Genomic DNA, 17,180 nt, shown 5'->3' with positions numbered 1-17,180 from the left:
AGAGTAATTTGGACAATGCCCTTAATAGCATGCTTTAAGTTTTGGTTCGCTCTGAAGTGGTCAGGCAGTTGGACTGGATGATCTCCGAATCATAGCATATCCCAAGTTGGAAGGGACCCTTAATGACCATCAAATCCAGTTCTTGGCTCTATACGGGACCACCCAAAAATCAGACCATATGTTTGAGACCATTGTTCAGATGCTGCTTGAACTCTGACAGGCATGATGCTGTGACAGCTTCATTTGCCTAGCCACCCTCTGGTGAAGAACCTTTTCTGGATATCCAGCCTGAACCTTCCCTGTTGCAACTCCATGCTGTTCCCTTGGGTTGAGAGGAGATCAGTGCTTGCCCTTCCACTACCTCTCATGAGGAAGCCGTAAGCCACAGTGAGGTCTCCCCTCAGTCTCCTCTTCTTTGGGCTGAACAAACCAAGGGACTTCAGCCAGTCATATGTTTTCCCCTTTAGACCCTTTACCATCTTGGTAGCTCTTTTTTGGGCACTGCCCAGTAGTTCTGTGTTGTTTTTTTATTTTGTATGGTAGTGCCCAGAATTGCACACAGTACTCAAGGTGATGCTCCATAAGTGCAGTGTAGATGAGGGAACTGACTGTCCTGCTCTTGCTATCAGTTTCCTGCTCGACACACTCCAGGACACTGCTGGTCTTCCTGGCTGCAGGGGCACACTGTTGACTTGCTGTTCAACTTGCTGTCAAACAAGACCCCCAGATCCCTTTCAGCACAGCTGCTCTCCAGTGTCTCATCCCTCAGTCAGTATCTATAGCCAGAGTTGCCCCTTCCCAGATGCAGAATTTGTAAACTTGTTAAACTTATGTGGTTTGTGCAGCTCTCTGATATGAAGATTCCCTCCAATTGTACTATTCTGTTCTGTTATATTATGCAAGATACCAAGCTGATCAGTGGAACAGAATTACACACCTCAGTTTTCTAAGCTACTCTCATACAGATCTGACATTATCATTGTCAACAGTGTACATTTGTTTTGTCTATCCCATTGTGATATATCTGTCTGGAAATCATTTGTAGTATATGGGGATTATGGAACTGCTTCTTAAGTACTCACAGTGAGGAAAATGTAATAAATAAATAAATGCCAAGACTCTTAGGAGAAACCAGACCTTGCAGCCCTTTTCTCTTTGAGTTTAGTCATTTCAGCACAGTTGTACTGCTTTCTTTCCTGTCTCTGAAACAGGCAGCCATAAACCTGCTACGTTTCTAGGATCACTGGAAATCGTATTTATCTGTTTCAGAAACTCTGTGGCACCAAGAGGGTTAGAAACTGAGGTGTTTGTTGAGTCTGTCTGTAGAAGATATCTAGTCCACCAGGCATTTGTGTTGTCATCTTCCTAAGTACGCTGATTACGCTACGGTTCTGTACAGAATAGCGTGGACGCTTTGAGCAGCCTCACAGTTGCAGCAGTGTGCTTCATGGACAAATATTCAATTAAAACTCTGAAGTCCAAGAAAGACCCACCTGATCTCTGTATGCTTTCTTAAAATTATGATTGTAACTTTTTTTTTTTTTGCTATATTTTGCTTAAGCTCTTAATGTGAATGCCCTATAAATATTTCTTTTCTCATAACTAGATGTTTTATCAGTGTTTTTTTCCCTTTCAAAAATCAACAGGGTATTTTATTTTTGCCTTTCAGATATGTTTTGATTTACACTTAAATTCTTTAGCTCTTTCGGGTTGATACAAATTGGTGGGTATTATTTGCTTCTGTGTTATTTTCTGAAAGGTCTGTACTTCACTGAACAAACCTGAAAATTTTCCTTGAGAATAATGAGACTTCATAGCTAATAAGTGGGCAGCATTCTTTTGATGCGCTTTTAGATATTGTAGTTTAGTCGTGCTGCTATGGATTTTTGAAACCGACAACCTATGTTTCCTGTATATTTGCTTTTTCATCAGAGAAGATCAATCATCCATTTTGTTCTTTGCTCATAAAATGGTGGGGGATACTGAAGAAGATTTTTATTAGTGTCATAAAAAAAGTTTGCCAATATTGCTTTCATAACCACAGTTGTTTCATCTTCTTGGTTGAGCAGGCTCTGATGCATCTGCTTTTATCTGTCTAGCTTTCTGTACACACACAAGTCTTGTGCGAGGGCAGAAGTAATGGGGGAATCTTAGAACAGTTTGGTTGGAAGAGACCTCAAAGATCATCCAGTTCCAAGTGCCTGCCATGGACAGGGTTGCCAGCCTCTGGATCAGGAACGTGATAAATCAGTGAGTTATCTACCATCTGCTTTAAAAGAGATAAAACAGATGTTAGTATCTCTAACAGTGTCAGGCATCTTTTTATGTACCTTCTCCAGTCTTTGAACTGAGAGATTAATTAAAAGTGCACATCATGACTTAGTATTTCTGAAACCAAAGCAGACATTTCGGTGAAGCAGTGCATTTTGCTTGTAGCTTTTCCCTGTGTTATCAAAGTCTATGCACAATGCTACTGAAGTTAATGAAAAAATTATCATTAATCAAAGAAATCTCATTAACTTCAATACATGTGGTAGTCTGTTTAGACATTCCTGTATTTAACTTTTTCTCTTATACCTTTGCTTCACATGTATGAATCTAGCACACACCTCCTGTGCTGCTAGAGATTATCTCCCTGCTCTCAAGGTGTGATTTCTGCCTCCTTCCCTTGTAGCCAAAGTAGCATTCATGCAGCTCTTCAGCTGTATGCATCAGGTCACTGAGAATTCATTTTGGAAGGATGCAGGAAGGTTAGTTTTCATTCAAGTCAGTTGTCTGACAGTTTGCTGTATGGGTATATGAACCTTTCTCATTTCCTCTGGCGTGTTACTCATGGCTGGTTACTGGCACTAGTAGTTGTAGGCCTTGTGGAGATGGAAGTTTGTCATTTCAAAAGGATGGTAAAACTTGTGATGTTTTTAACTGGCTAGGGTAGCATAGAATCTTAATGCTGTGGGCCAGCAAAACGTATTGGAAAGCCTAGTGCTTTACACTCTAATGCAAGTGAACTTAGCTGAGTACTTACTTTGGCTTGAACTTTGCCCATAATCAGTTTGAAGGAAAATAAACTATGACTCTCAGATTGCCCTGAAAATCTCAAGTTGGCAGTGACTGCTTGGCTGTTTTACGATAGTAATTAGAGAATAATTTATTGCAAAATGCCCTGAGGTTTCTTGTCTTTTATCTTTCAGTTTCTGCTGTTTAAGAAGGGAATCCTCAACAAATTCTGAGATTGTAATACTAAATAAAAGTACCACACATGCTGAGTGACTTCATCTTTAGCACTACATAAGAGGGTGAAGCAGAATAACTTGTGCTTGCTCCACCTATGATTGCTGCAGGTTGTTGGGAAGCCACAGGGATGAAGGGGTTTTTAAAATTATGGGAAAGTGTATATTGTAGATGCATACTGCACAAAAATAGCGTGAGTGTTCTGCAAACAACTTATCTTTCCCTGCACCTTTAAAACTTGAAAGCTTGATATGTCTTTCTTTCTTCAACGTCATCATTTATTGTGATTTACTAAGTATTCTCAAGATGCCATGTTTTGTTGCTGACAGCATTGCAGCAGAATGCTAGGAAGAGAAGAAAGGCAATAAAACTCCATTGTTAGAGACCTGAAATGAACAAACTACCGAGTCTGGGGAGGGAAAGTGATCATACAGTAGGAAAGCATAGAGTAGTGCATGACAGCATAATAATAATACTGTTAAGAGATTTATTCTCACATGTTTTTTGGGAGAGAGGGGAGGACAGTTATAAAGAACTGAGAATATGTATAGTTTTAGAGTGCAGTAATAGATAAGTATAAATAGCAGAGATGGGAACATTTTGCTCTTACTGAAACAAGAAACTGAAACCACACTGTTCATGTATGGTTCCATCTGCAGTAAGTTTGTTTCTTGGTATAGAACACGTAATTGCTATCTGCTCCTTTCCCAGTTTTGGAATGCTTTTCAGCTGCAATATTGCACGTGTGATGGGGATCCTTGTGGGTCCTTCTGCACTCTGGAGGCAGCAGAAGGAATTGATTGCAGGGAACAACAGATGGATGCACCAAATCTGGCAAGGACCAGTTCTGGTGCTGCAGTAGAGAAACTGGTGTCATTGTTCAGTCATTGTTCAGGCAACATTGCAGCTGCCATTGAGGAAACTTAACTTAGTATTCTTGGTGGCTTCTTTTGTTGATTTGCATTTTATTCTTAGTGGTAATTTTTATTTTATTATTATTATTTTTTAAAGTCACTCATTTCTGTTTATACTGCAGTGGAAAGTGAAGGAGGTAGAGACAAGTTCAGTGTATCTATAGCATGAGCAGGGTTAGGACTACGTGGACAACATTCCTGTGTGTGCACATACGCCCTGTAAGTTGCAGCTCAGGACAAAGCTTTTGGCAGTTTGCAGTGCCTTTTGTACCAGCTTTCAGAGCAAAGTAGACACAGAAGTTTTCACTTCTGCGCATCCACCTTCCCCTTCCATCGCCTGTACAGGGGTGGACTTTAGTGAGTTTTGGGAATGATAGACGCTTCTCTGAAAAACATGCTAACCTAGAGACGTGCAGAGAGGTGAATCTTACAAATTTGGCCAGTTCGTGTTATTGATGAGCTTCCAGGTTCTTAAAATTACAGTTTTACATGGTTTCCATAGAAGTTTCATCACCTTCAAGGCAGCAAATGACTACCCCTCTGTTTCTATTTTTTGTTCCTGGAAGCCAAAATGCTAAAATGGCACTTGAAAAATGCAAAGAGAGGTAACATGATCTGCAAGTGGCTGTTATACATTACATTTGTGGAATGATAAACACAAAGTTTATGTGACAGTCTGACAATCAGCTACACAGTCTAAGAAGAGGCTTTCCAGAACAGCAAAGAAAGTATGCATCCAAATGTGAATGATGAGTACTTACCTGCATTTTCAATTCTTTTGCAACTCTGTAACATTTCAAACTGAAATAATGAGAATACCTCTTCAGTTTTCATTTTTACTTTCTTGTCTCAGTATTCCGTTATGATCTCTGATCAGTAACGTAAGTTCAATCCCACCTTATTTCTCATTTTGCTAGTCTGTTTTGAACCCTGCAGTAATCTTTTCAGCAACTGAAATTGGTTTCTCAGGAGTGCAGATACTCCACTAAGGTTAAATAAAGAAAGCCTTTAACGAGCATTTCCTCCTCTTCTTTTTCTTCCAATGCAGGATCAACTCTTCCGTGGTTTAGAGGGTTGAAATTCTCCTGATGATTATTCAGGTACCTTTGTCTTAAAATACCTTGAGTGATGGAGCATTCACCGTCTGCCCATGCAGTCTGTTTTCTGTGCATAGTAACCATTTCTTCAGCTAGGTGTTATATTTAAAAAATAAAAAATGAAATTTTTCCCTTCCATTCAGTACTTCCTTGTTTCTGGTGGAGGAAATCACTCTCACATTTTTGTGAATATGAAAACTGTCATTTCCATTCACTTTCATTCTTCAGTTATGTATGTATATAAACTAGTGTATGTACTAGTTCTTGCTGTCACGATCCTTGTAACAACTCTGTGATAAAGTATTTCTAGTAATTGGCTGATGAAAATATCAAAAGTAGCATTCTCATTGGTAGTGTATGAATACGTACAATTATATCACAATACTTGGCAAAGTTCCCTTCTGGTGTTTTCTAAAACCCATATGTAATCTGAACTGTTTTCTTCCCTTCCTAATTGGCAGAAAATAACTTGATATATTCTGCTGAGGGTATCGGCTGTTATTTTGTGTTCTACCCCTTCTCGGCTTATTCGTTCTCCTTCATTTATTCCTATACACCATCACTATCCTGTTCTCATATTGAAGTCTTTCTGAGTAAAATTTTTGAACAGTTATAAGCACCTGTGATAAGAATTGTGCCTGCTTTGTATATTCATGGGTTGGCAGGTGGCGATCGTTTGCTTGTGCATTACTTGTTACATGTGCACACATGCACATACAAGTATCGTCATTGCTATTATCCTTTTCTTTATCTTAGAAAGTAGTTTCATCTCAACTCATGAGTTAACATTTCTTCAAAAAAAAAAAAAAGTAAGTACGCTATTACCATATTGAACTTTCAATTTTTGTATTTACTTTTCTTATATGAAGAACATCAATGTTGTCTTACACTGTCTCTCAGCAGAAGAGTTTTAGGCATCAGGGGAGAGTGCCATATTTTTTTCTTCCCTATAAGTTTCTGTGAGGAGCTGCAGGATATGATAAGCACTGTGACAGAGGCAGTATTTCTGAAGTAATAAATGCAGAACTGCTTTAAAAGCATGATCTGAGTGCAAGTCTTGAGTCACCATGCTTTCTCCCTCCATTTCCTTCTTGATTTTCCTATCTGGAAATTGAAAACAGGCATTGAGAAGAATGCCTTATGCTTCTATCCTGCACAAGATACTTTCAGTTCCTAACCACTATTGTATTTACTGTTGATAAAGGGGATAAAAGAAGGGGAGAGAATATCAGTGCTGGTCCTTACTTTGTTTAGTTTTTGTATTATTTTGTACATGTATAGGTTTTTCATTACTATCTTGGTGGACAGATACTGAGAGAAGTGCTAACAACTTAACTGAAAAACTGAAGCAGAGTTTAAAACCTTTGTATGGTTGTATCTTCTGTGTTTTAAGCATTTATTTTAATAAACAAGGGAAATAATTTGAATTACTGGTAAAAATGTCAATTGAGGATGGCTTTAGCATAATGTGTTGCTGCCTCCTTTGAAATATTTATTCAGAGAGTGCATGTTTAGTGTCAAAGGTAGTACCGTACTAGAGGAAAATGCTGAATGCTTACATTTATAAAAATGAGCACTAATAATCTCTTAAATTCCCAGCTTTAACTCCTTGCAAAAAATAGTATGTGCCTGCAGAGCTCTTAGTGGAAGCAATATATGTAAATGGAAATTGAAGCCTTCATCAGTTTGAGCAGTCTGTTGACTTGGAAGCCAGAAGCAATTGGGCTATCAGAGCATAAATAAATGTCTGCAGGGAAAGGCCTTAGATTCCCAAAGAAATGATGCTGCTAATGAACAGTGCATATGGGAATGTGAGCAGAGGGGCTGTAATGATAATTTGCTTATGCCTAGAATGTGAGCACCTTTGCTGCTGTCTTTGGATAGGCCTTTCAAGGTCTCTGGTGACTCATTTTTAATGTATGCATTCTGATGGAGTAGAAATGACCAATCTTTTTATCCATGTCAGCATTTCTGTGCTATTGTTGTTTTTTAAATATTAGAAATAAAATGATCCATGATTTTTGCAGTGATCCAAACTGTACTTGGAGTTCATTTTTGGAGGGCTTCTCATCCTTCTAGGATTTTCCATGTTACTTCTTAGATATTACTGGAGGAGAAAAATTTGCATAATAACTCCATTAAAAGTTACCTTCCACACATGAGGTGCTTTAGAAGAGTATGTTTCCTGACAATTGCATTTGAGAAGTATAATTGAGTGGGGAATTGGATGATGGTTTTCACAAGTGTGCCTGCTTTTAGGGGTGGGATTGATCGTACCACTGAGGCAAAGCTACTGCCAGATGATACAGCTGCTAAATGCAGTTTCTGCAGGTTTTGCACATCTGGAATAAGGATAAAGTAAGATTGTGTAATACGTGGCAGGGGGAGTAGGTTGACAAGATGTCTGAAAATCAGGGAGTGTTTAGCAGAAGCCCCATTTTAATTAGAAAGGGAAACTGAGTAGTCAGTTTTAAGTCCCTTTTTGGATCTTGCTAGAGAAGTGCTTTGTCAGCCACTTGTCATGGGCTTGTCACGTCTGTTTTCTTAAAAGTCAGTGGCTTTGTTTTAAGCAGATTGTGCCAGTCTTCTGTTAAACTTGTCTTTAAATGTGTGTGGTGTGGTTTGTGAGCTGTACTTTTTTTTTTTTCTTCTATGGTTTTGTAAGCAAACACCTTAAACTGCTAGCTGGTGATGGTGGATTTTGAGATGCTTTAGATTTGTTTTAAGAATATTCCATCATATCATATGTGCACAGCAAATAATGCTTTTAATCAGGTATTTTTAAAGCAGGCTGCACAGTATTTTCAGATTCTAATTGCTCAACTGTTGAGTGCTTTTATCCTTCCATTCACTTGTTGCACTGAATCAGAATTAGCTTGCTACTTAGCTTCTTTACTAGAAATTCTATCTGTGGAAAACTTAGTGTGTTGTGTAAGGCTATATGTCTGTGCAGTTATATAAATATTAAGGCAAAACTAATTGTCAAAAGAGTTGAAAGTCTAATTTAAATAATTTAGGTATTAATAATCTAGAAAATGAGTATGACAAATGGAACTTTCTTCAGTGTGTTTCATAGCTTTAAGCATAATTTGCATATCCTTTGTTTTCTGAAAATGATAAGATAATACTGTGTAAGTTGCTACTAATTGGCAGTAATTCAGGGTGGTCAGGGTCCTCCTTGCATTTGGAAGACAACCACAGAGTGTATAAATTAAGCAGTGTTTAAGTGTATTTGTAACATTATTAATAATTACATAACACCTTTGTGACAATTAAACTCCTGTTATATGAAAATACATAGTAAATCATTTTAATGTGTTGATATGTTATATCATTATGGTACTGTTTTATGCAACAGATTATGCGCACTGTGTAATTAACTTTTAATTGTACAGTGTGTACAGCCTGTGTATGTTCTTTTGTCGTGAGTACATGAATATTACTAAAATTTGTAATTACTTAAATTTTACCAACTGTGTAATAGTTAAAAAAAAAAAAACAAAAAAAAAAAACTGATTACACATTCAGTTTACAATCCCAAGCAGAGTCAAGAGGATTGATAATAGCATAAATGAGCATCATTTACATTTAGGATGAGAAATTTCCTAGTCTTACTCTTTGGTATAATGGAGTCGTTACAGTGGCATGATACTTAAACTGTAGCACGAATGTATGCTGTCAGCACTGGGAATTAGTGTGGCATGTTGCTTTGATTCTTCCTTTGCTTTTAATAGTGTTTCAACCACTTATCTCAATAAATAATGCAGTTTGAATTATATGATATTTTTGCATGTAACATCAAGAAAAAGCTTATATCAGAAAAAGCTCTCTAGATAATTAACTGATTGAAGTGGTATCTTAAGAAGTAATGACTTTATGGTTTAATATTCTGTCTAATATCTAACATGAGTCTTTTCAAGGAGAGATGGAATCTACCTATTTAATGTGATTATAGCTACTACTTTTAGTCTTATCTGATTTAGAAATACCAGAGTAATGTTTCTTTTGTATAGATTTCATACATGTTATTTCCATGCCATTGATCAGGTATTTGTTGTCTGGCAAAATCAGTTGCTTTCACGTGACAAAAGCTGATACTACCTCCTTCAGTGAAGATGCTCCATAACAAGCTCTTCTTACTTTATGAGGCTAAAAAGGAGGTTAGCCTAAGCAACATCTAACTGATGATATTCCTACAGCAAATAAAAGTCGATCAACATAATTGCTGCTCTGCTGTATTAAGTTATGAGTAAACTACATTTCAGAAGATACAATTATTTTGTTGGTTGGTTGTTTTGCACAGGTTATTAATGCTGCTTTAGCTCTTTCTGCAAGACCAAAAAGTCAAGTTGTGAAGAACAACATGGAGATGTATAGGAATATATGGGAGAATCACATCCGAGTTCTTACTGAAGCAGTGGATGACATAACAAGTATTGATGATTTCCTTGCTGTATCAGGTATGATAACTATTAGAATCAGATTATTCTTTTATATGCTTCAAAAGCTTTTCATAGGAGAGTTACTTTTCAACTGGAAACCAATAGGATCAGTTTGTGTAAGGCTTTGTGAAGCCTATTGTACGTTTAAAATGTCCCGGCATGGTAAGTGGTTTTACTCTGTATGGCGTAGAAGTTATTTGAACAAACAGTAGGGGTGTGAAGCAGAATAGATACATTTATCCAACCTTACCATTTCATCTGCTTCTAACTTGTAAAATCCTCTGTGCTGTTTGAAGTCTTGTTCTGTGAAAGGAAGTACATATCAGTGTGTATATATATATAGAAGAGAAGATGGTCTGGGCATTTCCCTTCCCTCACAGTGTAACAGTAGGGAAAATAGTGTTATTTAGTATTCAGAAGCTGGAAAGCCTTAAAAGCTGTTGCAATTTACAAAGATAATACCAACAGGAACTTTTTTGGGGCACACTTGATTATGTGATTGATGATTTTTGAGTTCAGGAAGAAAAAAAAAGTGGTACTCAGTTTTGATAATTTGGCTCTTCCTTGAGCTGTGCAGATATCACGCTTCCAGTCTTCCAGAGTTTTCCTGTATGTGCATATGGTTTATGAAATTAAGTAAAACCTGGTTTTATAGTAATTTCTGTGATAGACAATGGAATTAGAAAACACACAGGCTACTTTTTCTCTTTGATACATTTAAAAACACCATTTAAACAAAAGAGATGCATTGTAGCATTTCCAAAAATGTTAGTTACTTGAATTCGTCAAGAGGAATATACCTAAGAATTTATTTACTGAAGAGACCTTTAATGACAGTATCTTCTGAAATAATGTCTTTTTGGTATTGAAACAGTAGCTACTAAACACCTGTTCTAGGTCCTGCACTTCAGAGAGCAAAATTCTGTGCGTTTGACTTCTTGTAGAGTAATATGGGCAGGAAAAAAACTTGTCATCTTCATTAAATGTGATTTAAATTTTGTTTTTCCTTAAGCATTCCTTTGTTTTTCCTCCTTTTCTGCGGGAGTCCATAGTTTGAAACCACTGCCGGTGAACTCTGAACTAAGTTCATTTTCACAAGTCATTACTTGTTCCTTAAAAATGAAAATTCACTCCTGTCCAAACAAGCAACCACCTTCAAGTCTCTCTTTTCCCTCTAGTGCATCAGCTGCACCTCTCAGCTCTGTGCTGTCTGCAAACTTGCTGAGAGTGCACTTGATCCCACTGTCCATGTCACCTACACAGATATTAAATAGCAGTGGGTCCCAGCACCAATCCCTGCCACTTGTCACCAGTCTCCACTTGGACACTGAACCACTTACCACAGCTCTGAGTGAGAACATCCAGCCAGTTTCTTATCCAGCAAGTGGTTTTATCTGTCAGATTAATTTTTCTCCAATTTTCTACCAGAGTGCCAGGTGGCACTGTGTGAATGCTTTGCACAAGTCCAGGTAGATGATGTCAGTTGCTCTCATTGCACTGATGCTGTAACTCCACCATCTTCATGGTACTCCTCTGGTCTCACTCACTCCAACACATCCATGTTCTTCTGCGTGTATGTTTTTGACGCTTGCTCTGCTGCTGTGCACACCTGAGAAACAGTCTGACTTGGTTTATGGAAAGCTTCCTTTATGGTACTGGAAGACTAGAAATAAGCTTCCCCTTTAGTATCCATTTTTGCAGTTCACTCAACCTGTGACATACAACTTGCACTTTTCCTAACCATCCTTTGCTGGATTCCTTCAGTTTACTGAGCTCTCTTTTGCTCTGCATGTTTTATACATTTAAAACTGTTCAGACCTTGGTACTTCAGATTGCCAAGGAGAGAGGAGTCTTCCCTTTTTTCCACGTGTTTTTTTTTATTTCTCCCTCCTCCTCCTGGTGTCCTCATGCTGATGCAGTCCAGTGTCTTCAAACCTTTTATTACATCAGTCACCTCACCAGCTTGTGCAGCAGAACTACCAGGTAACCTTCTGCAAAGCTACTTTTTCTCCAGTCAGTAGGAGGCAGGCTGTACTGGTGCCCGGGGTTGTGTCCCAGTTACAGGCCCCTGCAGTGGTTTTGACCAAAGTTCCTGAGATGTTTGTTGGCACATTGATCCAATTTATCACATAATGACAACCCTGTCCTCCAGAATACCACTTGGTCTGCCAAACTGGTGTCACCTGCAGATGTGCTGATTCTGCATTCTGTATCATTATCCAAAGTGTTAATGGAGGAATTAGATGGTATCTGAGTATTGAACCCCTCCTGGAGGTATGCTGTCCTTAACTAGCTTCTAGTTTGACTTTGAATTACTGACTTCTCTGTGAGACTGATGTTCTGGTCACTGCTTCATCCACCCACTGAGATGCTATCACTTTAGTTTGTCTACGGAGGTACATTATGAGACTGTCAAAATATTGTAAGCAATACCCACTGCAATCCCTTTATCTGTGGAGCCATGCTTTTAATCACTGCATTTTGTTCAGGAGTGATAAATAGCTGGGCTTGTGATAATGTGTGTTTCATTATAGTCATGAATGTTTGGATGTGAATCATTCTTAGACCTGTAGTCTGGTAGCTGCTTCTGCTTTCTTTTTCAGTGACCTTCTAAACTTTAAAAAATATTTCTAAATTTTTATCATATAAAACATATGTATTTGTCAAACTCCTCTTTCACATAAATAACTGTGCTTTCCTGTACTTGCACAGGCATGTCCAGCTTGGAGGTTTATGAGATTTCAGGAGCTTTGTTTCAAATACATGTTAGGTGAAGGAAATCAATGGTTGCTGGGTAGATGGTTTCTCTTTTCACAATGGTCTTCCAGTTTATGTAGACACTGTGCCAAGTTGAAGTTTTCCTGACTCCCTTCAGGAATGTGGTTCTTCCCACATGAGTTGGAGGGATCCCCTGTGCTCAAAGAAATTACTTTCACAGATTGCCTGAACAGGAATGTGGCATCATGTTTAGATTTCAAGTTCAGTTGTACAAATTAAATTCAACTGTCTAATAGCCTTCCTCCCTGTCGACTGTCAGCACAATTACTTTCACTTATGCTCCTGTTGTTGCTATTTTAATTTTTCCAACTATGTTGGTTGCTCCAAAAGCAATGCCTCCTACTTACTACTGTGGAAACTGCAACAGATACTCAGGGCATAATAATACTTATTTGATGGAGAAAATTCTCAGTAAATTCTCAGCTGTTTTTCAACATAGACCCCACCATTAGCTATGTATATTGGCCAGCAATGTGCAAGAGCCTGCATGCCGCACTTGTAAAGATCTGCACCAGTGGAGGTGACATGCTCTAGCTTATTCACTGATGAAACACACTTCCCACCACCTCATTGTGCTGGCATCCACTGGATGGTCTCCACAAATTCAGGATATATGGTTTTTTGTTCTTTTTTTTTTATTATTCTGTTCAATGCCACTACATTGGTAATTTTTGTAATAAATACTTCTTGAAATGAAGTACATGCTCCCTTGTCTCTGTTGTTGGCTACTCTGATATTGAATCAGTATTCAACGTTATCCAATGTCACATTGTTTGAAGATGTTCTCAAGAAATACTTTATGCTTCCTAGAAAAATCTGTTTTATTTATTTATTTAGTTGGTATAAAAATCCTTTTTCTCATTTGAAAGAAAATCAGCAAACTTCAAGGTAAAAATAGCTTGGGATTTCACCTCAGGTTGACTGATGAAAAGAAGGATGCAGCATCAGAAGTAATCAGCATAATTCACCCTGCCCTTCTCTATTCATTCTATCTGCTAGCCAGAGGTCACAGTTCTTTTAGGATTTGTGCTTTGTCTCACAGCATTCTTCGCAATTCATCAGTGAAACAAATATGCAAATGTAATTTTTTTTCAACTTCATGTACTTTTCTGGTATTGGATTGTTGGGTGAGGGGAAAGGAGGTGTTAAAATTTACATTGGTCTTTGTGTTGGGTCAGGTTGTGTTTAAATCATTCATTGTTTTGAACGATTTTTGCATAAATATGAAGTATTGCACAGTTTCAGGAATTCTTATATAACGGTGGTCTGTAAATAAGATGGTTGTGCAGTAGACAAGCTCTGTATGGCATGTGTAGTCATTTGCAAGCTGTTAAATCGTCTTATGTTTTTCTATTTGGTGTGATTTTAATAATGTTGTTTTGCATGTATGCAATGATTGATAATATTTACCCCTGGTTAACTGACAGCGGATTTGAATGGTAGGTTCATAGGTTCATAAGGTTGGAAAGGACCTACAAGATCATCTAGTCCAACCATCCAAAAATGTCAATGTGTAAAAGCACATTGTTTTGAATTTAGTGACAGATCCTGGACAGAAGGAGACTGGAAGGAGAGTTGAGATTAGATATGATAGGTTTTTCAGCTCTTCGAGTGTCAATTGCTCTTGTCAAGATAGAGATTCTAGTTTTCATGGCATCCTTTGTCTTTCATTGCACACAATCAGTGTCTGGAAAGAGTGAGATTTCATGGTAATTGCTCCATTACTGGAAAATGCAAAAAATGCATCATACACATTAGGTTGTTTGTTGTTGTTGTCTGCAAAATCTTGATGTTTTGATGATATTTGTTCATTTTTGTTTTTGTCTAAGAAATTGGTGCTGCAAGGATGAGAAGCCTACATCTGACAAGAGCTCTTTATACAGATGCTGTTTATGGTTGTGGTTGCTGTAAATACATAAACAGAGGCAGATGGTAGAAGATTCAGAATTGCTGAAACTAATTTGGAAGTTTATTGAGAGAGAACCTCTACATTGTCTAGAAATCTTTTGAATAATACTGCTCCAATTATGTAAAATCCTGTTTTTTGTTATTTTCTCTCTAGTTCTACTGGAGGTTTTAGATGACGCTGGGAAACTTTATTTACCAACAATTATTGAAACTCAATCAAAATTATAGAACTTCCTTTTTGATGTTGTAATGTGTCAAAGTTTAGGAACCACTTTATATTTGATTTTGTCTGATGTTGTTTCTGAATTCCAGTGCATTTTCACTGAAAATTTCCCCTTTCTTTCCTTTACCATCCTGAAATCTTTTCTTTCCTTTGACATTTTCTTTCTAAAAAATATAGAATATCTGTCCTCCCTGTATTTTCATTATCCTTCTGTCCTGGGTTTATGATATTTGTTATTGGTATTCTGCATCGTAACATCATGTAGTGCACTGGGACTTAAAGAGTCAATGCTCCAGTTCCATGAACTGTTCATAGCTTCCTGGTAGGTTTCTCAGAAGAGAACAACAACTACAAATCCCATAAGACTTTCACTATTCTGTTTCCATTTTCTGTTCAGAGGGAAAGATAAAACTGGTGAGGAGTCATGAGATTGTCCCTTCTTTTAATGGCTTGTCCCCAGCCATCTTGCCTTCAACATTCAGTAAAGCTTCAGTTCTGGACACTCCCTCTCTCATTTTATTTGATTTATTAGCTTCAATTCCAATTATATTGTTATCTTGGTTTTCGCTATCATATTTATTAAATTAGTTTTTTTCTCCCATAGCTCATTGCTGCTGTTTTGTATTTATGCCCATCTCCCTGCCTTTTCCCCACCCACCTTCTCTCTATCTCAGAGTACGAGTCTGTGGGTCTCTCCATCCCATTAGTCACAGAACTGGACTGAGCCAGCCCATATCTTTTGACACTTTGAAAAAAAATTCTGCAGCCTTCCAGTACATTGCAGGCAACGCTGTAACCACTTGCAAACAGAAACTCTAAGTGACATCTCTACATTTTTCCAATCTTTTTTTATTCTGTTTTGTTGTTATGGGAAGGTATGCTAGCTTTTATCGCAGTGAACACCTACACTGAGTTTGCATTAAGGAAGGTGCTAGACTGAGGATACTGCAGTTCAGGTACTTCTCTGAGCAGAACTTTTTATGTTTTTCTATTTTTTTTTTTTGCCTGCCAAAATCTGCAGCTGTTCTTAAGCCACATACAAAGAGTTGGATGTGATTTGGACTAATCAGATTACTGTCTTTAGTGAGTTCTTTGTTTTGAGGATTTTGCCTTTTGCTTGGGGGGGGGGGGGGGGTTATGCCTTTATCTTATGCAAATTTTAAAGACTGTACTGTGGGCACGGGTTGTTGGCCTTAAAAAAGGAAGTGTAATGATTGAAGTCTTCCATTGCAGTACAGATTACACAGAGCCTGCCAGTAAGTTTTCAGGAACACCACTGAATAAGCTACTTGCAGTCTAACCTATATCTACTAGCAGACAGATTTATTGTAGGGAGAGTGAGGCCTATTGAAACATTTTAAACTTTGCTTCTACAGATACTTGCAGTGACTTTGGTATTACAGCATAACGAAGTACAAAGAACAAGTCAAATCCATTGGTAATAGCTTTAAGGCTGTTCACTTGAGGTCATGCATCACTGCAGTTACAGGTCTCATTGCGTATTTGCGCATTTGTATGCCTATGATTGAATTACTGTGGGTAAAGCTCTTTCCTCTCAAATTACTGTCAACTTACAGTTGCTGGATTTTACCTATGGCTGTTGTAATTGAGCAGATGGGTATTTTATGAATGAAGATGATGCTCATCAGCAATGGTGAAACTGTTTCTATTAATTATGGCTTTTTTTTTCTTTTTTAATTTACACCTAAAGCTGTTAATATAATGCAAGTTTTTTTTTTTCTTAAAAAGCAGGTCATAGAAAGCATGTAATATATTTGTGCTGTATCAGATATTCTACGTGAATATATTTGTCTGTAGTTCAAACTGTAACAAAAACTGTGACTTAGTACAGAGAAGTCTGTATGTAGCTATGATTTTGGACCATTAAAGGCTTTTCCATTATGGCTAGATTCAGGTTTGACATCAACTTTCTTTCACCAATGGCTGCAGACATCACTGCTCTGTTGGAGCACACATACTTCCCTTAAATGTTGTGTGTAGGATTATTTTTAAAACTTGTGCAACTAGACATAATATTTAAATGCCACTTAGCTTAGCATGGACTCAGCAGATTAAGAGATCTAAGGCATCTGTGATTTTCTTTGTTGAGAGGGTTGTCATTACCTTTCTTGTAACCCTGTGACCCCATTATAACTTCTCTTATGTTTAAAAAATAAAAATAAAAAAACACTTGCTTAATAATGCTCAAATGCAATGAATTTCAAGGCCAAGCTTCATTCTGTAAGTACTTGTAGCACTGAACTTTAGATCTTGATGAGGCTCATGTTTCAAATTACTTTTGGTAGTTAGTCATTAAGATAACAAGCTAGACAGTTGAAGTCACTCAAAATAAACTGCAAAAACATACTGCAAATGCTTGGACAAGGAGTAAGGGAATAATGAATTGGATTTCTGGCTTGCTTATCTCTCTTGATGCAATTAGTTTTTCATCAGCTGTCCAAAGTTCTGGTTCACTTTATTACTATGTTGCAAGTTCATAGGTGAATGCATTGCAAAAATTACTGATTATAGATTTACTGACAGCATGTCAATGGAGATAAAAATAAAAAAATAAGATGCTTTCCAG

At 37.5% G+C, this 17,180-nt stretch overlaps 1 protein-coding gene across 1 annotated transcript in view; it reads left to right on the top strand.

Moving 5' to 3' along the window:
* The window catches only part of CTNNA3 (catenin alpha 3), a 367,000-nt gene that overhangs the window by 249,313 nt on the left and 100,507 nt on the right, over positions 1-17,180 (top strand). Inside the window, 1 exon segment of the mRNA XM_065746949.1 lies at positions 9,546-9,702. Coding sequence (XP_065603021.1) covers positions 9,546-9,702 — 157 coding nt within the window.

Source organism: Cyrtonyx montezumae, unplaced genomic scaffold (assembly GCF_038088225.1).
Source record: "Cyrtonyx montezumae isolate F1298 unplaced genomic scaffold, pur_monq_1.0 scaffold_4, whole genome shotgun sequence".
In the NCBI taxonomy this organism is placed as follows: domain Eukaryota; kingdom Metazoa; phylum Chordata; class Aves; order Galliformes; family Odontophoridae; genus Cyrtonyx; species Cyrtonyx montezumae.
The sequence above is the reverse complement of the archived record's forward strand: the minus strand, read 5'-3'. Positions and strand labels throughout refer to the sequence as shown.